The following is a 22,284-nucleotide window of genomic DNA, read 5'->3' on the forward strand; positions in this document are numbered from 1 at the left end:
GTCGTTCAACTCAAAAATTATAAATGTTGTGGTTTCACGCTTCAACACACCGGTCGGCTAAATTTCGATTTAAAGCTTTTGTGACTACAGGGATTCATCTTCTTGGTTCTTTCGGTAAAGTTCCTCTTGATATGCAAATTATTCTGTCAAGGCGCCCTTCCCCCCTTCCAACCCAGCTTAAATATACGCTCCAAGCGTGGTGGTGTTTCATTCAGACGCTGTCTCCCCGACAGACCTGGTCTTCACCTGAGGACGGCTGCTTGCGTTGTAACGTCGTGAGAATTATTTTATTATGTTTTAATTTTATTATTTTATTACTTCCCTTCTACGTGACTTTACCGAAAGAACCAAGAAGATATTTTCCACTTGTCAACGTGACACTTATTTTGTGCTGATTGTCCGTGTCGGGTGGTGGAGGGTTACGACACATTTATAAATAACGCCACGTCCCCAATGTTGAAAAATCACCCGCAAATCTGTCAACTGGAATCGCAGCAGCAGCAGCAGCGGCAGCAGCATCAGCAGCAGTAGCAGCAGCAGCAGCGGCAGCAGCAGCAGCATCTGCAGCAGCAACAGCAGCAGCAACAGCAGCGGCAGCAGCAGCAGCATCGCCCCCTGCTGCTGCTGCTGCTGCGACAAACGCGGCACGACCCTCCTGCACACGGAGCCGTGAGACGAGCGGAATCGTCCGGGCGAGCGAGCGACACCATCAATCACCGCGAAGTCGATCACGATCATCGCAGCGACCTCTGTGCATCGGCCGCGTTTGGGGAAGAGGCTGGCGGCGTGGAGATGAACTCGCCGTGTTTTGTGGCGTTGGTGTCGCGCCACTGACGGTGCGGTCACGTGGCGGGGCTGGTTGTTGCAATCGACACGACAACCACCGACCACCGCGTGGATCACGTGAGCCGCCTCTCTCCCCCTGCTCGACTCCCCACTCCCGACTTCGCATTGAGATGCGCACCTCGTGCTCAGCCCCGCAGAGACAGTGCTGGGAATTCCACGTTCCTATGGCCGGGAGGTGCCAGTCTCTCTGAAAGACAACCGTTGTCGATCTGCCCCGCACACGCAAAGTGGTACTCCTTTTATCGACGCCAGAGGGAACGATGATGATGATGAGCCGAATCAAACCCTCTCCGGTGACCCCCTTCATTGCTTTACTGCTGAGCCATGGGCAGTCCACTGCTGGATGAAGCCCCCCCCCACCCCCCAAGCTGTCATCTCTCACGATCCAGCGATGTAACAATTCACCCAACACTTGCTGTGGCACAGCAGCTCATTTCATGGCTCCATCTCCTTCGGCGGCCGATACCTACTCGGACGCGTTCCGCGCCTTGGCTGCCGCTCCGTCGTCATTAGTGTTGACCGTGGCCCATCATCATCAACATCCATCCGTCTGCATCATTCACCAGTGGACGTTAAAGACCCCGTGACGTCGCTCACAAGAGCCAGGCCATTGTGTGCCTGCGTCACGGTCCGTCCAAATTTGCCTAATTTGAAATACTACTTCTTGGTTCTTTCGGTAAAGTCACGTAGAAGGGAAATAAAAAAATAATGTTTTATGTTTATTATTTTATTATTATTCTTTTATTTCCCTTCTACGTGACTTTACCGAAAGAACCAAGAAGATGAATCACTGCGGTCACGAAAGCTTTAAATCGAAATTGAAATAATACACCCAAAATGTAGTCAGTTTAGATCACACACGGGAACAAGCACACCCCCCCGCCCCACCACCATGGCAGGACCCTCCTGTAGAACAGTCCTGAGACTCGGTGAGGCTTTCCGTGGTCGACAGACGGAATCACGATAATCGCACAATCACCCATGTCAGCTGTGAGCGATTTAAAGGGTACAGGCATAGGTACAGGCATAGCTACAGGCATAGGTACAGGCATAGCTACAGGCATAGCTACAGACATAGCTACAGGCATAGGTACAGGCATAGCTACAGGCATAGTTACAGGCATAGGTACAGGCATAGCTACAGGCATAGGTACAGGCATAGCTACAGGCATAGCTACAGGCATTGCTACAGGCATAGCTACAGGTATAGCTACAGGCATAGGTACAGGCATAGGTACAGGCATAGGTACAGGCATAGGTACAGGCATAGGTACAGGCATAGCTACAGGCGACGTTTCAACACCTCTCTGCCCGATGTGCTGTAAGGGCCATTTCCCGAAACGTCGCCCATGATATAAACTAAATATACTAATAGGGTTTTCCCCTTTTTTATGGCAACAAAACTGACATCTTTTGCAAGGAATCATGTTTACATTAACCTCAATACTTGCAGCCAAATGCAAACAAAAAACAATACTCTGATAATTTATGCATTGTCTTTGAAACTGATTGGCCCACACCAGAGACAGCTTTCTTTAGAGCCTAGTCTCATATGGTGTTCGACCAGATGACGCCTTTGGTGTGGACCAAAATAATGTTAGTATGTTTTGGTACTGGCAAAGGAGGTCCCATAATATAAACTAAACGCTTTTTAAAATATTTTACCAGGTAAGGCTGAGCCGGGTAACACTGAGCTATCTCGCTCTTTTTCAGCAGCGACGTGGCCACGAATGATAGCGCAACGAAGCGGCTTCTCATCACGTGGACATTTGCAGCAGTCAAATACTCTAAACGCGTGTACTTTCTCTCTTCGTGACACGCACACACAGTACGCCGTTGTTTTACTGGTAGGAACCACCTGGTTCCACCAGGCCACAGGGGATTACTGTGTCCGTCCGTCGTGCATACAAAAATGGGAGGGGTGGGGCTGGGTGGAGAGGGGAGGGTGGGAGGGGCTGGGTGGGGAGGGTGGGGTGGGGCTGGGTGGAGAGGGTGGGGCTGGGTGGGGAGGGGCTGGTCACCCCGTGGTGCCCTTATAAAACTCAACGTTTAACCTACTCACGCCGGCTTGTGCCCGCCCTCACAGTCGGGCATATTTGCGGAATACACCACGCCGCCGTTGACCCTGGCCATTGACCGAGCAACCCAACGTTCCTACCAGCTCCCTCCGCAGGAATGTGTACTGTGCTGTACACGAGGTGGGGTTCACGATTCGACTGCAGTACAGTTCGGCATTGGGAGTGATGGTCATTAATCGATTCTCTAAGCCAGCAAATCCATAGACGCTGGCGACGATGAAATCTCGATTTAAAGCTTTCGTGACTGCAGGGATTCATCTTCTTGGTTCTTTCGGTAAAGTCGCGGAGATGTTTTATTTTTATTATTTTATTATTTCCATTCTACGTGACTTTACCGAAAGAACCAAGAAGACGATGAAATCGTCGATTTCTGCTGCCACGCGCCTGCACCCCCTGCCCGCCAGGGCATTTAATATGCAAATTAGCTCGCGTGCACGAGCTGGTGGGGGAGGGATGGGGGGGAGGGGTCTGCCTTGTCCAATCAGAGCGCGAGATGGGAGGAGGGAGAGGGACTTTCGTTCGTCCAATCAGAGCGCTGAGTGGGAGGGGGAGTTGGGAAGGGTGGGCTCTGGGCCCGTCCAATCACAGCGCGCGCCGGATTTAAATGCCCGCGCGTCACGTGACGGACCCGGCCCGGCAGAATTTTCCCGGCACTTTCCTCGCCACGTGTTCGGCCTCCACGTGGTCTTCCGTGTCGCTTTTGCGGGGACTTTTTTTCCCTCCACCCCCCCTACCACCACCACCACCACCCCCCCTCGCGAAGCCACCATTTAGGCTCAATATCTCCCCTCCACCACCCTGTTTTAAAACCAGCTTAGACTTTACGCCAATTGTACTACAACTCCCCCCGCCCGCCCGCCCATCGGTTACGATCCGCCAGATTACGACCACGCCTCTTTGCCCCCATCTCGATCCGCCGTGTGACGAGTTGTGGTGCAACCCCGAGAGGGTGGAGCAGAGAGATCGCGGGTTAAAGCGCCCCCACCGGGGGTCACGTCGCGTGGGAGAACCCCGCGTGGTGCTGGTGGTGGTGGAGGTGGTGGAGGTTGGGAGAAGCGAGCGGCCGCTGAGCCATGGAGGAGGAGACGGAGGCGGCGGTGCGAGCAGGAGACGGCGGCGGGGAGAGCGAGGAGAACACCGCGAGTTCGGAGTGTGAGTGGCGGGGGGGGTGAGGGGGTGGTGGCTGCCCTCCGTGTGGTTGTGGTGGTTGTGTTGGTTGTGGTGGTTGTGGTGGTGGTTGTAGGTGTGGTGGTTGTGTTGGTTGTGGGCGTGGTGGTTGTGGTGGTTGTGGTGGTTGTGGACGTGGTGGTTGTGGTGGCTGCCTTCCGTGTGGTTGTGGTGGTTGTGGGCGTGGTGGTTGTGGAAGTTGTTGTAGGCGTGGTGGTTGTGTTGGTTGTAGGCGTGGTGGTTGTGGTGGTTGTTGTAGGCGTGGTGGTTGTGTTGGTTGTTGGCGTGGTGGTTGTGGTGGTTGTGTTGGTTGTTGGCGTGGTGGTTGTTGGTTGTTGGCGTGGTGGTTGTGTTGGTTGTTGGCGTGGTGGTTGTGGTGGTTGTGTTGGTTGTTGGCGTGGTGGTTGTGGTGGTTGTGTTGGTTGGCGTGGTGGTTGTGTTGGTTGTTGGCGTGGTGGTTGTGGTGGTTGTGTTGGTTGTTGGCGTGGTGGTTGTTGGTTGTTGGCGTGGTGGTTGTGTTGGTTGTTGGCGTGGTGGTTGTGGTGGTTGTGTTGGTTGTTGGCGTGGTGGTTGTGGTGGTTGTGTTGGTTGGCGTGGTGGTTGTGTTGGTTGGCGTGGTGGTTGTGGTGGTTGGCGTGGTGGTTGTGGTGGTTGTAGGCGTGGTGGTGGTGGTGGTTGTGTTGGTTGTAGGCGTGGTGGTGGTGGTTGTGTTGGTTGTGGGCGTGGTGGTTGTGGTGGTTGTTGTAGGCCTGGTGGTTGTGGTGGTTGTTGTAGGCGTGGTGGTTGTGGTGGGTGTGTTGGTTGTAGGCATGGTGGTTGTGGTGGTTGTGTTGGTTGTTGGCGTAGTGGTTGTGGTGGTTGTGTTGGTTGTAGGCGTGGTGGTTGTGTTGGTTGTAGGCGTGGTGGTTGTGTTGGTTGTAGGCGTGGTGGTTGTGTTGGTTGTAGGCGTGGTGGTTGTGTTGGTTGTAGGCGTGGTGGTTGTGTTGGTTGTTGGCGTGGTGGTTGTGGTGGTTGTGTTGGTTGTTGGCGTGGTGGTTGTGGTGGTTGTGTTGGTTGTTGGCGTGGTGGTTGTGGTGGTTGTGTTGGTTGTGATGGTTGTTGGTTGTGGTGGTTGTTGGTTGTTGGCGTGGTGGTTGTGGGCGTGGTGGCGTGTTGGTGGTGGTGGTGGTGGTTGTGGTGGTTGTGTTGGTTGTTGGCGTGGTGGTTGTGGTTGTTGTGGTGGTTGTGGTGGTTGTTGGTTGTGGGCGTGGTGGTTGTGGTGGTTGTTGTGGTGGTTGTGGTGGTGGTTGTGTTGGTTGTGGTTAGCGCGCTGCGCTACGAATGTGGCGACCAGAGTTCGATTCCTGCTCCTTACCAACGCCACCGGCGATTACCTGAACGGCTATTGGACCTCCCCTAGGTCGACTCGGCCTCAAATGAGTACCTGGCGCAATCTAAACATCAGCATTGGGGAAACAAAGGCGGCCGGGCGTGTTATTGTCCACCCACCCCCTCACGTGCTGCTGTTCCGGCCTGCAACGACACCCACAAGAGGGGGCTGGCTAGCAGCACTTGCCCCAACAGGCAACACGTGTGTTACAGAGGTGGTGGATGTGAGTAATGTGGAGTGTTGTGCGGTTGTGTGGTCTTCTAGTTGTGGTGGTTGGTGGTGGTGTTTCTTCTAGGTGTGATTGGTCTTGGTTCTAATTGTGGTTGTGTGGTTGTTGCTTCTAGTTGTGGTGGTTGTGGTTCTAGTTGTGGTTGTGTGGTTGTTGCTTCTCGTTGTGGTGGTTGTGGTTCTAGTTGTGGTTGTGTCGGCTCTAGATGTTGTGGTTGTTGTTGTGGTTGTTGTGCCAGGCGAGTCTGGCTGCGAGGACCGCCTGGCGTCTCTCCGCCGCCTGGCGCTGCTCGTCTCCGCCGTCTCCATCGTCGCCACGGCCGCCATGGGGGCCGCGGCCTTCGGTGAGGGACCCCCTCCGGCAGGTCGTCACCTCCACCATCTCGCTCACACCTCCACCATCTCGCTCACACCTCCACCATCTCGCTCACACCTCCACCATCTCGCTCACACCTCCACCATCTCGCTCACACCGCCACCACCTCCACCATCTCCACCATCTCGCTCACACCGCCACCACCGCCACCATATCGTCATCTCCACCATCTCGCTCACGCCACCACCACCACCACCACATCGTCACCACCACCATCTCGCCACCACCGCCACCACCACCACCATCGTCCTCGCCGTAGCTCCTGCATCATGGTGGCACTGTGCCCTCTTCTCCCCCCCCCCCCCCGCAGTGGTCTCCGTGCTGCAGCACAGCGCAGCCGCGTTCGCGTTTGCGGTGAGTGAACCCTGACCCTGACCTTGACCCTGACCTTGACTCTGACCCAGTCGCTGACCTCCACCCGGTGACACCGACCGTGGCCTGGGACCCATAGATCCTCGTGCGGCTCTGAGCCTCTAGCGGTGACCCCTGTGATCTGCGTTGCTCTCACAGTGATGATGTCTCACCTCACCTCACTCCTCATCCCCCGCCCCCTAGCCCCCGTATGTCCGCACGTGTTGTACTTCTCCCGCACCGTGCGTAGCCCACCGGGCTTATCGGGGGGGGGGGGGGGGCGTGCGGGAAGGACAACGGACGAAACGCACGAAGCAGTTCTACAAGAAGTGCGTTTGAATATCGATTTAAAAGTGCATCACAGCTCCCAGACTTACCCCCCCCCCCCCCCCACAGTGGCTTCCTAATATCAGCAGAGCGTTCCAGACGGCCGCAGAAGCGCGTCTGAGCACGCTGCGATGAGCTGTGACCGCCTGGCTCGTCCCCTCCCCAGGTGGGGGCCCTGCTGGACACGCTCACGTCGGGGGTGGTCGCCTGGAGGTTCAGCAGCAAAGTCGAGTTGCCCTCGTCCCGGCGTGAGCACGGGTGAGCGGGGGTGGAGTGGGTGGTGAGGGGTGATTGAGCGGGGGGGGGGTGGTGAGGGGTGAGCAGGGGGGGGGGGGTAGAGTGGGTGGTGAGGGGTGAGCACGGGTGAGTGGGGGGGGGTGGTGAGGAGTGAGTGGGGGGGGGTGGTGAGGAGTGAGTGGGGGGGGGGGGGTGGTGAGGGGTGAGCACGGGTGAGTGGGGGGGGTGTTGAGGGGTGAGCAGGGGGGGCGGGATTGGTGGGAAGGGGGGTGAGGGAGGACATGGATACACGTGTCTCTCGCCCTCATGGCTCCCCCTCCCCTCGTTTCTCTCCCTCCCTCCCCCTGCCGTGTCTTCCCCCCCCCCTTGTCTCTCCCCCCCCCTTGTCTCCTCCCCCCTTGTCTCTCCTCCCCTCCCCCTTGTCTCTCCTCCCCTCCCCCTTGTCTCTCCCCCCCCCCCTTGTCTTCCCCCCCCCCTTGTCTTCCCCCCCCCTTGTCTCTCCCTCTTGTCTCCCCCCCCCCTTGTCTCCCCCACCCCCTTGTCTCTCCCTCTTGTCTCCCCCCCCCCCCCCCGTGTCTCTCCCCGCGTGTCTCCCCAGGGCGTGTATGGCGCTGGGCGCCGTGTTCCTCGTCTCCTCCGCGTTCATCGCCGCGAAATCTGCGTTGGGCCTCGTGCAGCGCTCCCAACCACAGGGGGTGAGCGCGGCGCGTGTGTGGGTGTGTGTGTGCACGGCGTGTGTGTGTGTGCACGGGTGGTGAGAGTGTGGTGTGTGTGTGTGTGTGCACGGGTGGTGAGAGCGTGGTGTGTGTGTGTGTGTGTGCGCGGGTGGTGAGAGCGTGGTGTGTGTGTGTGCACGGGTGGTGAGAGCGTGGTGTGTGTGTGTGTGTGCACGGGTGGTGAGAGCGTGGTGTGTGTGTGTGTGTGCGCGGGTGGTGAGAGCGTGGTGTGTGTGTGTGTGTGCACGGGTGGTGAGAGCGTGTGTGTGTGTGCGCGGGTGGTGGAGCGAGGTGTGTGTGTGTGTGTGCACGGGTGGTGAGAGCATGGTGTGTGTGTGTGCACGGGTGGTAAGAGCGTGGTGTGTGTGTGTGTGTGCACGGGTGGTGAGAGCGTGGTGTGTGTGTGTGTGTGCGCGGGTGGTGAGAGCGTGGTGTGTGTGTGTGTGTGTGCACGGGTGGTGAGAGCGTGGTGTGTGTGTGTGTGCGCGGGTGGTGAGAGCGTGGTGTGTGTGTGTGCATGGGTGGTGAGAGCGTGGTGTGTGTGTGTGCATGGGTGGTGAGAGCGTGGTGTGTGTGTGTGCATGGGTGGTGAGAGCGTGGTGTGTGTGTGTGCATGGGTGGTGAGAGCGTGTGTGTGTGTGCGCGGGTGGTGGAGCGAGGTGTGTGTGTGTGCACGGGTGGTGGAGCGTGGTGTGTGTGTGTGCGTGCGCGGGTGGTGAGAGCGTGGTGTGTGTGTGTGCGCGGGTGGTGGAGCGAGGTGTGTGTGTGTGTGTGTGTGCGCGGGTGGTGGAGCGTGGTGTGTGTGTGTGTGTGCGCGGGTGGTGGAGCGTGGTGTGTGTGTGTGTGTGTACGGGTGGTGAGAGCGTGTGTGTGTGTGTGTGTGCGCGGGTGGTGGAGCGAGGTGTGTGTGTGTGTGTGCGCGGGTGGTGAGAGCGTGGTGTGTGTGTGTGTGTGCGCGGGTGGTGAGAGCGTTGTGTGTGTGTGCGCGGGTGGTGAGAGCGTGGTGTGTGTGTGTGTGTGTGTGTGCGCGGGTGGTGAGAGCGTGGTGTATGTGTGTGTGTGCGCGGGTGGTGAGAGCGTTGTGTGTGTGTGTGCGGGTGGTGAGAGCGTGGTGTGTGTGTGTGCACGGGTGGTGGAGCGTGGTGTGTGTGTGCGCGGGTGGTGAGAGCGTGGTGTGTGTGTGTGCACGGGTGGTGAGAGCGTGGTGTGTGTGTGCGCGGGTGGTGAGAGCGTGGTGTGTGTGTGTGTGTGTGCGCGGGTGGTGAGAGCGTGGTGTGTGTGTGTGCACGGGTGGTGGAGCGTGGTGTGTGTGTGTGCGCGGGTGGTGAGAGCGTGGTGTGTGTGTGTGTGCACGGGTGGTGAGAGCGTGGTGTGTGTGTGCGCGGGTGGTGAGAGCGTGGTGTGTGTGTGTGCGCGGGTGGTGAGAGCGTGGTGTGTGTGTGTGCACGGGTGGTGAGAGCGTGGTGTGTGTGTGTGTGCACGGGTGGTGAGAGCGTGTGTGTGTGTGCGCGGGTGGTGGAGCGAGGTGTGTGTGTGTGTGTGCACGGGTGGTGAGAGCATGGTGTGTGTGTGTGCACGGGTGGTGAGAGCGTGGTGTGTGTGTGTGTGTGTGCGCGGGTGGTGAGAGCGTGGTGTGTGTGTGTGTGTGCGCGGGTGGTGAGAGCGTGGTGTGTGTGTGTGTGCGCGGGTGGTGAGAGCGTGGTGTGTGTGTGTGCACGGGTGGTGAGAGCGTGGTGTGTGTGTGTGTGTGTGTGCACGGGTGGTGAGAGCGTGTGTGTGTGTGCGCGGGTGGTGGAGCGAGGTGTGTGTGTGTGTGTGCACGGGTGGTGGAGCGTGGTGTGTGTGTGTGTGTGCGCGGGTGGTGAGAGCGTGGTGTGTGTGTGTGCGCGGGTGGTGGAGCGAGGTGTGTGTGTGCGCGGGTGGTGGAGCGAGGTGTGTGTGTGCGCGGGTGGTGGAGCGTGGTGTGTGTGTGTGTGTGCGCGGGTGGTGGAGCGTGGTGTGTGTGTGTGTGTGTGTGTACGGGTGGTGAGAGCGTGTGTGTGTGTGTGTGTGCGCGGGTGGTGGAGCGAGGTGTGTGTGTGTGTGTGCGCGGGTGGTGAGAGCGTGGTGTGTGTGTGTGTGTGTGCGCGGGTGGTGAGAGCGTTGTGTGTGTGTGCGCGGGTGGTGAGAGCGTGGTGTGTGTGTGTGTGTGTGCGCGGGTGGTGAGAGCGTGGTGTATGTGTGTGTGTGCGCGGGTGGTGAGAGCGTTGTGTGTGTGTGTGCGGGTGGTGAGAGCGTGGTGTGTGTGTGTGCACGGGTGGTGGAGCGTGGGTGTGTGTGTGCGCGGGTGGTGAGAGCGTGGTGTGTGTGTGTGCACGGGTGGTGAGAGCGTGGTGTGTGTGTGCGCGGGTGGTGAGAGCGTGGTGTGTGTGTGTGTGTGCGCGGGTGGTGAGAGCGTGGTGTGTGTGTGTGCACGGGTGGTGGAGCGTGGTGTGTGTGTGCGCGGGTGGTGAGAGCGTGGTGTGTGTGTGTGTGCACGGGTGGTGAGAGCGTGGTGTGTGTGTGCGCGGGTGGTGAGAGCGTGGTGTGTGTGTGTGTGTGCACGGGTGGTGAGAGCGTGTGTGTGTGTGCACGGGTGGTGAGAGCGTGTGTGTGTGTGCACGGGTGGTGAGAGTGTGTGTGTGTGTGCACGGGTGGTGAGAGCGTGGTGTGTGTGTGCGCGGGTGGTGAGAGCGTGGTGTGTGTGTGTGTGTGCACGGGTGGCGGAGCATGGTGTGTGTGTGCGCGGGTGGTGAGAGCGTGGTGTGTGTGTGTGTGCACGGGTGGTGAGAGCGTGGTGTGTGTGTGCGCGGGTGGTGAGAGCGTGGTGTGTGTGTGTGTGCACAGGTGGTGAGAGCGTGTGTGTGTGTGCACGGGTGGTGAGAGCGTGTGTGTGTGTGCACGGGTGGTGAGAGCGTGTGTGTGTGTGCACGGGTGGTGAGAGCGTGGTGTGTGTGTGCGCGGGTGGTGAGAGCGTGGTGTGTGTGTGTGTGCACGGGTGGTGAGAGCGTGGTGTGTGTGTGCACGGGTGGTGAGAGCGTGTGTGTGTGTGCACGGGTGGTGAGAGCGTGGTGTGTGTGTGCGCGGGTGGTGAGAGCGTGTGTGTGTGTGTGTGTGCACGGGTGGTGGAGCGTGGTGTGTGTGTGCGCGGGTGGTGAGAGCATGGTGTGTGTGTGCGCGGGTGGTGAGAGCGTGTGTGTGTGTGCACGGGTGGTGAGAGCGTGGTGTGTGTGTGCGCGGGTGGTGAGAGCGTGTGTGTGTGTGTGTGTGCACGGGTGGTGGAGCGTGGTGTGTGTGTGTGCGGGTGGTGAGAGCGTGTGTGTGTGTGTGTGTGCGCGGGTGGTGACAGCGTGGTGTGTGTGTGTGCACGGGTGGTGAGAGCGTGGTGTGTGTGTGCGCGGGTGGTGAGAGCGTGTGTGTGTGTGTGTGTGCACGGGTGGTGGAGCGTGGTGTGTGTGTGTGCGGGTGGTGAGAGCGTGTGTGTGTGTGTGTGTGCGCGGGTGGTGACAGCGTGGTGTGTGTGTGTGCACGGGTGGTGGAGCATGGTGTGTGTGTGTGCGGGTGGTGAGAGCGTGTGTGTGTGTGTGTGCACGGGTGGTGGAGCGTGGTGTGTGTGTGTGCGCGGGTGGTGAGAGCGTGTGTGGTGAGAGCGTGTGTGTGTGTGTGTGCGGGTGGTGAGAGCGTGTGTGTGTGTGTGTGTGTGCGCGGGTGGTGGAGCGAGGTGTGTGTGTGTACGGGTGGTGAGAGCGTGTGTGTGTGTGTGCGCGCGGGTGGTGAGAGCGTGTGTGTGTGTGTGTGTGTGTGCGCGGGTGGTGGAGTGTGGTGTGTGTGTGTGTGTGTGTGTGCACGGGTGGTGAGAGCGTGTGTGTGTGTGCGCGCGGGTGGTGAGAGCGTGTGTGTGTGTGTGTGTGTGCGCGGGTGGTGGAGAGAGGTGTGTGTGTGTGTTGGTGGGTGGTGAGAGCGTGGAGTGTGTGTGTGTGCGCGCGGGTGGTGAGAGCGCGGGTGTGTGTGTGCACGGGTGGTGAGAGCGTGGTGTGTGTGTGTGTGCGTGGGTGGTGGAGCGAGGTGTGTGTGTGTGTGCGGGTGGTGAGAGCGTGTGTGTGTGTGTGTGCGCGGGTGGTGAGAGCGTGGTGTGTGTGTGTGTGTGCACGGGTGGTGAGAGCGTGTGTGTGTGTGCACGGGTGGTGAGAGCGTGTGTGTGTGTGTGTGTGCGCGGGTGGTGGAGCGAGGTGTGTGTGTGTGTGTGCGCGGGTGGTGAGAGCGTGGTGTGTGTGTGTGTGTGCGCGGGTGGTGAGAGCGTTGTGTGTGTGTGCGCGGGTGGTGAGAGCGTGGTGTGTGTGTGTGCACGGGTGGTGGAGCGTGGTGTGTGTGTGCGCGGGTGGTGAGAGCGTGGTGTGTGTGTGTGCACGGGTGGTGAGAGCGTGGTGTGTGTGTGCGCGGGTGGTGAGAGCGTGGTGTGTGTGTGTGTGTGCGCGGGTGGTGAGAGCGTGGTGTGTGTGTGTGCACGGGTGGTGGAGCGTGGTGTGTGTGTGCGCGGGTGGTGAGAGCGTGGTGTGTGTGTGTGTGCACGGGTGGTGAGAGCGTGGTGTGTGTGTGCGCGGGTGGTGAGAGCGTGGTGTGTGTGTGTGTGCACGGGTGGTGAGAGCGTGTGTGTGTGTGCACGGGTGGTGAGAGCGTGTGTGTGTGTGCACGGGTGGTGAGAGCGTGTGTGTGTGTGCACGGGTGGTGAGAGCGTGTGTGTGTGTGCACGGGTGGTGAGAGCGTGGTGTGTGTGTGCGCGGGTGGTGAGAGCGTGGTGTGTGTGTGTGTGTGCACGGGTGGCGGAGCATGGTGTGTGTGTGCGCGGGTGGTGAGAGCGTGGTGTGTGTGTGTGTGCACGGGTGGTGAGAGCGTGGTGTGTGTGTGCGCGGGTGGTGAGAGCGTGGTGTGTGTGTGCGCGGGTGGTGAGAGCGTGGTGTGTGTGTGCGCGGGTGGTGAGAGCGTGGTGTGTGTGTGTGTGCACAGGTGGTGAGAGCGTGTGTGTGTGTGCACGGGTGGTGAGAGCGTGTGTGTGTGTGCACGGGTGGTGAGAGCGTGTGTGTGTGTGCACGGGTGGTGAGAGCGTGGTGTGTGTGTGCGCGGGTGGTGAGAGCGTGTGTGTGTGTGTGCACGGGTGGTGGAGCGTGGTGTGTGTGTGCGCGGGTGGTGAGAGCATGGTGTGTGTGTGCGCGGGTGGTGAGAGCGTGTGTGTGTGTGCACGGGTGGTGAGAGCGTGGTGTGTGTGTGCGCGGGTGGTGAGAGCGTGTGTGTGTGTGTGTGTGCACGGGTGGTGGAGCGTGGTGTGTGTGTGTGCGGGTGGTGAGAGCGTGTGTGTGTGTGTGTGTGTGTGCGCGGGTGGTGACAGCGTGGTGTGTGTGTGTGCACGGGTGGTGGAGCATGGTGTGTGTGTGTGCGGGTGGTGAGAGCGTGTGTGTGTGTGTGTGCACGGGTGGTGGAGCGTGGTGTGTGTGTGTGCGCGGGTGGTGAGAGCGTGTGTGGTGAGAGCGTGTGTGTGTGTGTGTGTGCGGGTGGTGAGAGCGTGTGTGTGTGTGTGTGTGCGCGGGTGGTGGAGCGAGGTGTGTGTGTGTACGGGTGGTGAGAGCGTGTGTGTGTGTGTGCGCGCGGGTGGTGAGAGCGTGTGTGTGTGTGTGTGTGTGCGCGGGTGGTGGAGTGTGGTGTGTGTGTGTGTGTGTGCACGGGTGGTGAGAGCGTGTGTGTGTGTGTGCGCGCGGGTGGTGAGAGCGTGTGTGTGTGTGTGCGCGGGTGGTGGAGAGAGGTGTGTGTGTGTGTTGGTGGGTGGTGAGAGCGTGGAGTGTGTGTGTGTGCGCGCGGGTGGTGAGAGCGCGGGTGTGTGTGTGCACGGGTGGTGAGAGCGTGGTGTGTGTGTGTGTGCGTGGGTGGTGGAGCGAGGTGTGTGTGTGTGTGCGGGTGGTGAGAGCGTGTGTGTGTGTGTGTGTGTGCACGGGTGGTGAGAGCGTGTGTGTGTGTGCACGGGTGGTGAGAGCGTGTGTGTGTGTGTGTGTGCGCGCGGGTGGTGAGAGCGTGTGTGTGTGTGTGTGTGCGCGCGGGTGGTGGAGCGTGGTGTGTGTGTGTGTGCACGAGTGGTGGAGCGCGGTGTGTGTGTGTGTGCGCGGGTGGTGGAGAGAGGTGTGTGTGTGTGTGTGCGGGTGGTGAGAGCGTGGTGTGTGTGTGTGTGTGTGCGCGGGTGGTGGAGCGTGGTGTGTGTGTGTGTGTGCGCGGGTGGTGGAGCGGGGTGTGTGTGTGTGTGTGCGCGGGTGGTGAGAGCGCGGGTGTGTGTGCGCACGGTTGGTGAGAGCGTGGTGTGTGTGTGTGTGCGTGCGCGGGTGGTGGAGCGAGGTGTGTGTGTGTGTACGGGTGGTGAGAGCGTGTGTGCGTGTGTGTGTGCACGGGTGGTGAGAGCGTGTGTGTGTGTGCGCGGGTGGTGGAGCGTGGTGTGTGTGCACGGGTGGTGAGAGCGTGTGTGTGTGCGCGGGTGGTGGAGAGAGGTGTGTGTGTGTGTGTGTGCACGGGTGGTGAGAGCGTGTGTGTGTGTGTGCACGGGTGGTGAGAGCGTGTGTGTGTGTGTGTGTGCGCGGGTGGTGGAGCGAGGTGTGTGTGTGTGTGCGCGGGTGGTGAGAGCGTGTGTGTGTGTGCGCGGGTGGTGGAGAGAGGTGTGTGTGTGTGCACGGATGGTGGAGTGTGGTGTGTGTGTGTGTGTGCACGGGTGGTGAGAGCGTGTGTGTGGTGTGTGTGTGTGCACGGGCGGTGGAGCGTTGTGTGTTTGTGTGCACGGGTGGTGAGAGCGTGGTGTGTGTGTGCGCGGGTGGTGAGAGCGTGTGTGTGTGTGTGTGTGCACGGGTGGTGGAGCGTGGTGTGTGTGTGTGCGGGTGGTGAGAGCGTGTGTGTGTGTGTGTGTGTGTGCGCGGGTGGTGACAGCGTGGTGTGTGTGTGTGCACGGGTGGTGGAGCATGGTGTGTGTGTGTGCGGGTGGTGAGAGCGTGTGTGTGTGTGTGTGCACGGGTGGTGGAGCGTGGTGTGTGTGTGTGCGCGGGTGGTGAGAGCGTGTGTGGTGAGAGCGTGTGTGTGTGTGTGTGTGCGGGTGGTGAGAGCGTGTGTGTGTGTGTGTGTGCGCGGGTGGTGGAGCGAGGTGTGTGTGTGTACGGGTGGTGAGAGCGTGTGTGTGTGTGTGCGCGCGGGTGGTGAGAGCGTGTGTGTGTGTGTGTGTGTGCGCGGGTGGTGGAGTGTGGTGTGTGTGTGTGTGTGTGCACGGGTGGTGAGAGCGTGTGTGTGTGTGTGCGCGCGGGTGGTGAGAGCGTGTGTGTGTGTGTGCGCGGGTGGTGGAGAGAGGTGTGTGTGTGTGTTGGTGGGTGGTGAGAGCGTGGAGTGTGTGTGTGTGCGCGCGGGTGGTGAGAGCGCGGGTGTGTGTGTGCACGGGTGGTGAGAGCGTGGTGTGTGTGTGTGTGCGTGGGTGGTGGAGCGAGGTGTGTGTGTGTGTGCGGGTGGTGAGAGCGTGTGTGTGTGTGTGTGTGTGCACGGGTGGTGAGAGCGTGTGTGTGTGTGCACGGGTGGTGAGAGCGTGTGTGTGTGTGTGTGTGCGCGCGGGTGGTGAGAGCGTGTGTGTGTGTGTGTGTGCGCGCGGGTGGTGGAGCGTGGTGTGTGTGTGTGTGCACGAGTGGTGGAGCGCGGTGTGTGTGTGTGTGCGCGGGTGGTGGAGAGAGGTGTGTGTGTGTGTGTGCGGGTGGTGAGAGCGTGGTGTGTGTGTGTGTGTGTGCGCGGGTGGTGGAGCGTGGTGTGTGTGTGTGTGTGCGCGGGTGGTGGAGCGGGGTGTGTGTGTGTGTGTGCGCGGGTGGTGAGAGCGCGGGTGTGTGTGCGCACGGTTGGTGAGAGCGTGGTGTGTGTGTGTGTGCGTGCGCGGGTGGTGGAGCGAGGTGTGTGTGTGTGTACGGGTGGTGAGAGCGTGTGTGCGTGTGTGTGTGCACGGGTGGTGAGAGCGTGTGTGTGTGTGCGCGGGTGGTGGAGCGTGGTGTGTGTGCACGGGTGGTGAGAGCGTGTGTGTGTGCGCGGGTGGTGGAGAGAGGTGTGTGTGTGTGTGTGTGCACGGGTGGTGAGAGCGTGTGTGTGTGTGTGCACGGGTGGTGAGAGCGTGTGTGTGTGTGTGTGTGCGCGGGTGGTGGAGCGAGGTGTGTGTGTGTGTGCGCGGGTGGTGAGAGCGTGTGTGTGTGTGCGCGGGTGGTGGAGAGAGGTGTGTGTGTGTGCACGGATGGTGGAGTGTGGTGTGTGTGTGTGTGTGCACGGGTGGTGAGAGCGTGTGTGTGGTGTGTGTGTGTGCACGGGCGGTGGAGCGTTGTGTGTTTGTGTGCACGGGTGGTGAGAGAGTGTCTGGGGAGTGTGGTTGTGTACACTGGCGTGGGTGTGATGGATGTGGAGAGTGCATGTTGTGTTGAGTGTTGGTGGTTGGTGAGTAGTGGTGGTGAGTGTTGGTGAGTGGCGAGTGTTGGTGGTGGTGAGTGGCGGTGGTGGGTGGTGGTGAGTGGCGGTGAGAGGTGGTGAGTGTTGGTGAGAGGTGGTGAGTGTTGGTGAGTGTTGGTGAGTGTGCTGTGTGCAGGGCGTCTTCCTGCACGTGGTGGTGTTGGTGAGTGTTGGTGGTGAGTGTTGGTGTTGGTGGTGAGTGTGTGGTGGTTGGTGGTGAGTGTTGGTGGTGAGTGTTGGTGGTGAGTGTGTGGTTGTGAGTGGTTGGTGGTGAGTGTGTGGTTGTGAGTGGTTGGTGGTGAGTGTTGGTTGTGAGTGGTTGGTGGTGAGTGTGTGGTTGTGAGTGGTTGGTGGTGAGTGTGTGGTTGTGAGTGGTTGGTGGTGAGTGTGTGGTTGTGAGTGGTTGGTGGTGAGTGTGTGGTGGTGAGTGTGTGGTGGTGAGTGTGTGGTGGTGAGTGTTGGTGGTGAGTGTGTGGTTGTGAGTGTGTGGTGGTGAGTGTGTGGTGGTGAGTGTGTGGTGGTGAGTGTGTGGTGGTGAGTGTGTTGTTGGTGAGTGGTGAGTGGTGAGTGGTGTTGGTGGTGAGTGGTGTTGGTGGTGAGTGGTGTTGGTGGTGAGTGGTGTTGGTGGTGAGTGGTGTTGGTGAGTGTTGGTGGTGAGTGGTGTTGGTGAGTGGTGGTGGTGGTGGTGAGTGGTGTTGGTGGTGAGTGGTGTTGGTGGTGAGTGTTGGTGGTGAGTGGTGGTGGTGAGTGGTGTTGGTGAGTGGTGGTGGTGAGTGGTGTTGGTGAGTGTTTGTGGTGAGTGGTGTTGGTGAGTGTTGGTGGTGAGTGGTGGTGAGTGGTGTTGGTGAGTGGTGGTGAGTGGTGTTGGTGGTGAGTGGTGTTGGTGGTGAGTGGTGTTGGTGGTGGGTGAGTGGTGTTGGTGGTGGGTGAGTGGTGTTGGTGAGTGGTTGGTGGTGAGTGTTGGTGGTGAGTGTTGTTGGTGAGTGGTGTTGGTGAGTGGTGTTGGTGAGTGTTGGTGGTGAGTGTTGGTGGTGAGTGGTGTTGGTGAGTGTTGGTGGTGAGTGGTGAGTGTTGGTGGTGAGTGTTGGTGGTGAGTGGTGTTGGTGAGTGTTGGTGGTGAGTGGTGGTGAGTGGTGTTGGTGGTGAGTGGTGTTGGTGGTGAGTGGTGTTGGTGAGTGGTGTTGGTGAGTGTTGGTGGTAAGTGTTGGTGGTGAGTGGTGTTGGTGAGTGGTGAGTGTTGGTGGTGAGTGTTGGTGGTGAGTGGTGTTGGTGGTGAGTGGTGTTGGTGGTGAGTGGTGTTGGTGGTGAGTGTTGGTGGTGAGTGGTGGTGGTGAGTGGTGTTGGTGAGTGGTGTTGGTGAGTGGTGGTGGTGAGTGGTGTTGGTGAGTGGTGTTGGTGAGTGGTGTTGGTGGTGAGTGGTGTTGGTGGTGAGTGGTGTTGGTGGTGAGTGGTGTTGGTGGTGAGTGGTGTTGGTGGTGAGTGGTGTTGGTGGTGAGTGGTGTGGTGGTGAGTGGTGTTGGTGAGTGGTGTTGGTGGTGAGTGGTGAGTGGTGTTGGTGAGTGTTGGTGAGTGGTGTTGGTGGTGAGTGGTGTGGTGGTGAGTGGTGTTGGTGAGTGGTGTGGTGGTGGTGGTGAGTGGTGTTGGTGAGTGTTGGTGAGTGGTGTGGTGGTGAGTGGGTGGTGGTGGTGTGTGGTGTGGTGTGTGGTGGTGGGTGTGGTGGTGGGTGTGTGTGGGGGTGTGTGGGGTGGTGGGTGTGTGGTGGGGGGTGGGTGGGGGGGGAGTGTGGGGTGGTGTGTGGTGAGTGTGTGGTGGTGAGTGGTGTTGGTGGGGAGTGGTGTGGGGGTGGGTGGTGTTGGTGGTGAGTGGTGTTGGTGGGTGAGTGGTGTTGGTGGTGTGTGGTGTGGTGGTGAGTGGGGTTGGTGTGTGTTGGTGGTGAGTGGTGGTGGTGAGTGGTGTGGTGGTGTTGGTGGTGGTGTTGAGTGGTGTTGGTTGGTGGTGAGTGGTGTTGGTGGTGAGTGGTGTTGGTGGTGAGTGGTGTTGGTGGTGAGTGGTGTTGGTGAGTGGTTGGTGGTGAGTGGTGTTGGTGGTGAGTGGTTGGTGGTGAGTGGTGTTGGTGGTGAGTGGTGTTGGTGAGTGGTTGGTGGTGAGTGGTTGGTGGTGAGTGGTGTTGGTGAGTGGTGTTGGTGAGTGTTGGTGGTGAGTGTTGGTGGTGAGTGTTGGTGGTGAGTGTTGGTGGTGAGTGTTGGTGGTGTTGGTGGTGAGTGGTGTTGGTGGTGAGTGGTGTTGGTGGTGAGTGGTGTTGGTGAGTGGTGTTGGTGAGTGTTGGTGGTGAGTGTTGGTGGTGAGTGGTGGTGAGTGGTGTTGGTGGTGAGTGGTGTTGGTGGTGAGTGTTGTTGGTGAGTGGTGTTGGTGAGTGGTGTTGGTGAGTGTTGGTGGTGAGTGTTGTTGGTGAGTGGTGTTGGTGAGTGGTGTTGGTGAGTGTTGGTGGTGAGTGGTGGTGAGTGGTGTTGGTGGTGAGTGGTGTTGGTGGTGAGTGGTGTTGGTGGTGAGTGGTGTTGGTGGTGAGTGGTGTTGGTGGGTGGTGGTGGCGAGTGGTGGTGGTGGTGAGTGGTGGTGTTGGTGGTGAGTGGTGTTGGTGGTGAGTGGTGTTGGTGAGTGTTGGTGAGTGTTGGTGAGTGTTGGTGAGTGTTGTTGGTGAGTGTGCTGTGTGCAGGGCGTGTTCCTGCACGTGGTGTCGGTGCTCAGCGCCGTCCTCTGCACCGTCCTCGCTCTCGTCAAGTTCCTGCTCGGCACCGCCCTGTCCAGCCGCTCACTCACCACGGACGGTACCCACTCACCACCACTCACCACCACCACGAACACTGCCCCACTCACCACCACGGACACTGCCCCACTCACCACCACGGACACTGCCCCACTCACCACCACGCACACTGCCCCACTCACCACCACGGACGCTGCCCCACTCACCACCACGAACACTGCCCCACTCACCACCACGGACACTGCCCCACTCACCACCACGGACGCTGCCCCACTCACCACCACGAACACTGCCCCACTCACCACCACGCACACTGCCCCACTCACCACCACGGACGCTGCCCCACTCACCACCACGCACACTGCCCCACTCACCACCACGAACACTGCCCCACTCACCACCACGAACACTGCCCCACTCACCACCACGCACACTGCCCCACTCACCACCACGCACACTGCCCCACTCACCACCACGAACACTGCCCCACTCACCACCACGGACACTGCCCCACTCACCACCACGAACACTGCCCCACTCACCACCACGGACGCTGCCCCACTCACCACCACGGACGCTGCCCCACTCACCACCACGGACACTGCCCCACTCACTTTAAGATGTTTCTCTGTTCATATGTTGTTTGTTGCGGTTGCATCCGACTCAAGAGCCGCATGGCTCACAGGGCTATACAGTGAGGGGAAAAAAATCTGTGGAGGGAGCTGAAGGTTCGAGTTGCCAAACGTCAGCCTCGAAACCTTAATGACTTGGAGAAGATCTGCGAAGAGGAGTGGGACAAAATCCCTCCTGAGATGTGTGCAAACCTGGTGGCCAACTACAAGAAACGTCTGACCTCTGTGATTGCCAATAAGGGTTTTGCCACCAAGTACTAAGTCATGTTTTGCAGAGGGGTCAAATACTTATTTCCCTCATTAAAATGGAAATCTATTTATAACACTTTTGACATGCGTTTTTCTGGATTTTTGTTGTTGTTATTCTGTCTCTCACTGTTCAAATAGACCTACCATTAAAATTATAGACTGATCATTTCTTTGTCAGTGGGCAAACGTACAAAATCAGCAGGGGATCAAATACTTTTTTCCCTCACTGTACCTAATCAATGAAACTTGAATGAAAACTTGAAACCCAGTTTAACCTCCCAGCAGCGCACGCACGCACACTCACCCCGCGCTCCACTGCTCACCCTCCCCGTGCCTCTCGCTCACCCGGTGAGGCAGGCTGGAACTCGTTGGCGGGCGCCGTGATGGCGCTGGCCATGCTGGTGGCCGTGGATCTGACCCCACGTCACCCTGCGGCCTGGTTCTTGGACGCGAGCCTGGGACTCGCCATGGGGGTCGCCTTCCTCACCCTCGGAATCCGGTATTCAGGGGCGGGGGGGGGGGGTGATGTTGGTGGTGGTGTACTCGGTAGTTGATGTGGTTGTGGTGGTGGTTGTTGTTGCAGGCTGCTGGTGTACTCGGTAGTTGATGTGGTTGTGGTGGTTGTTGTTGCAGGCTGCTGGTGTACTCGGTAGTTGATGTGGTTGTGGTGGTTGTTGATGTGGTTGTGGTGGTGGTTGTTGTTGCAGGCTGTTGGTGTACTCGGTAGTTGATGTGGTTGTGGTGGTTGTTGATGTGGTTGTGGTGGTGGTGGTTGTTGTTGCAGGCTGCTGGTGTACTCGGTGCCACGTTGGAGGATATCGGTGCAATACGAGGAGCTGCCCTGACCCCGACCTCCAGCCCTGACCCCTGACCTCCGGCCCTGACCCCTGACCTCCAGCCCTGGATGCGTGGAGTTGTGGGGGATCGAGGATTCGTGGGATCAAGAGGCGTTTTACCAGTTTTATAGAAAACAGCGTGGGTACCGTTACCAAGGAGATGCCTCGCGGTTACCCCGGCAACCAAGTTGGGTGTGCGAGGGGGGTGAGGGTTGTTGTTTTATACGAGGTGTGTACCTAATGACTGGCGGTGTCGAGTGGGGAGCGGCACTCCGAAGCCGGTGGGCCGCCAGGTTCGATTCCCGCTCACGGCCAACATCAAGACGTGAACCGGTCCTGGGCCTCTCCCCTAGGTCGACTCGACCTTAAAAACGAGCGCCTCGGCTCTGTAAATGAACATCGCCACTGGGAGGACGAGGGGGCGGTCTGCCGTGTTGCTGGTCGCCCATCTCCCCCCGTGTGTGTGACGTCTTGGCCTTGATGTCTGCTGCTCGCTAAAAGCGCTCGCCCCCAAACAGCCTGTTGAGGCTATGGGGATGTGTGGGAAGTGGTGGGGGGGGGGGTGAGTTTTTGTGTTGTATATTGTGTACGTAGTGGTGTGTGTAGTGTGTGGTGTGTAGTGGTGTGTGTGTGGTGTGTGTGGTGTGTGTTGTGTTGCCCTGGCCTCTTGGCCAGTCCTGTGCGTCTCTGTTTTACCCATACGCAGCAGTAGCTGCTGCCGCTGCTGCTGTGCGCCGTGTTTGACACCGTGCGCTCCACACGTATCTAAGCAAATAAAGATTCACACGTATCACTCTGCGTGTGTGTGTGTGGGGGGGGGGGGAGCGGTGGCGCCGTGATTAGCGCGCTGCGCTACGGGACCCGGTCACCCAATTCTCGATCTCACCTGATATTCCAACCTTGTCCCAGGCCCTCCCCTGGGTCCACTCGGCCTCAAATGAAGACTTGGTGCGCCGCGTATGAAATCTCAGCACTCCCCCGAGCCCTCGACGGGAGCGAGCCGGTGTTGCACGTTGCGATTATTGCATTGGTCTCGTGCGCCCTCCACCACCCGACACAGCCGGGACGACTCGATGGGGTCGCGTAGGAAGGGGCAAACGTCCACTCTCTCGAGCGAGAGAGAGAGGGCAACTCTGAGGTGCGATCAGGAAGAACCGCAGACGAGCAGGAAGGCAGCAGCCAAAGCAGTGACGAGTTCACGCTATCGACAATGCCCCAGCTCTGCATTCCTCTATCAAGGTGTTGACCAATTTCTTTTCAGTTTCATTTATTTTGAATAGCCCTGTGAGCCATTCGGCTCTGGAATCGGGTGCAACCGCAACAAACAAAAACATGAACAAGAAAACATCTTAAAGTGACGATGCGCAAACAGAAAAATCCAAAAAATATATAATTAATACTCTGTACAAGTGAGAGGAAACCGGAACACCTGGAGATGCCCCACGCGTGCGAGGAGGAAACGCGCTATCCCCGTACAATTGGAGTTCCCACTTTTCCGTACTGCCTTCTGGAGAGCCGGGGTCTAGCTCCTTGACACCCACGGACGGGGGTTTCGCACCTGTGTGTGTGTGTGTCAGCCACCAACCCTCGCTGCTGCCTCCGA

At 59.2% G+C, this 22,284-nt stretch overlaps 1 protein-coding gene and 1 long non-coding RNA gene across 2 annotated transcripts in view; both read left to right on the plus strand.

Annotated features, from left to right (window-relative positions):
- Positions 1-22,284, plus strand: part of LOC144728102 (uncharacterized) — a 149,337-nt gene that overhangs the window by 110,895 nt on the left and 16,158 nt on the right. The gene's annotated exons all lie outside the window — the stretch shown is intronic.
- Positions 3,907-21,471, plus strand: LOC144728098 (transmembrane protein 163a-like). Its single transcript, XM_078607387.1, has 8 exons — positions 3,907-4,076; positions 5,928-6,032; positions 6,375-6,418; positions 6,909-7,000; positions 7,578-7,674; positions 18,914-19,025; positions 20,203-20,344; positions 20,630-21,471. Exons 1-8 carry the CDS (start codon positions 3,998-4,000, stop codon positions 20,688-20,690), a joined length of 732 nt encoding a protein of 243 aa, XP_078463513.1. The 5' UTR covers positions 3,907-3,997; the 3' UTR covers positions 20,691-21,471.

Source organism: Lampetra planeri, chromosome 27, assembly GCF_965212315.1.
Source record: "Lampetra planeri chromosome 27, kcLamPlan1.2.h2, whole genome shotgun sequence".
Classification (NCBI taxonomy): domain Eukaryota; kingdom Metazoa; phylum Chordata; class Hyperoartia; order Petromyzontiformes; family Petromyzontidae; genus Lampetra; species Lampetra planeri.

Bases quoted from the DNA above. Each gene is read 5' to 3' on its own strand.
- LOC144728098 (XM_078607387.1), top strand. From the start codon at position 3,998: ATGGAGGAGGAGACGGAGGCGGCGGTGCGAGCAGGAGACGGCGGCGGG. The intron at 6,033-6,374 runs GTGAGGGACCCC...CCCCCCCCGCAG, and splicing joins CATGGGGGCCGCGGCCTTCG to TGGTCTCCGTGCTGCAGCAC. The intron at 20,345-20,629 runs GTATTCAGGGGC...TTGTTGTTGCAG, and splicing joins TTCCTCACCCTCGGAATCCG to GCTGCTGGTGTACTCGGTGC.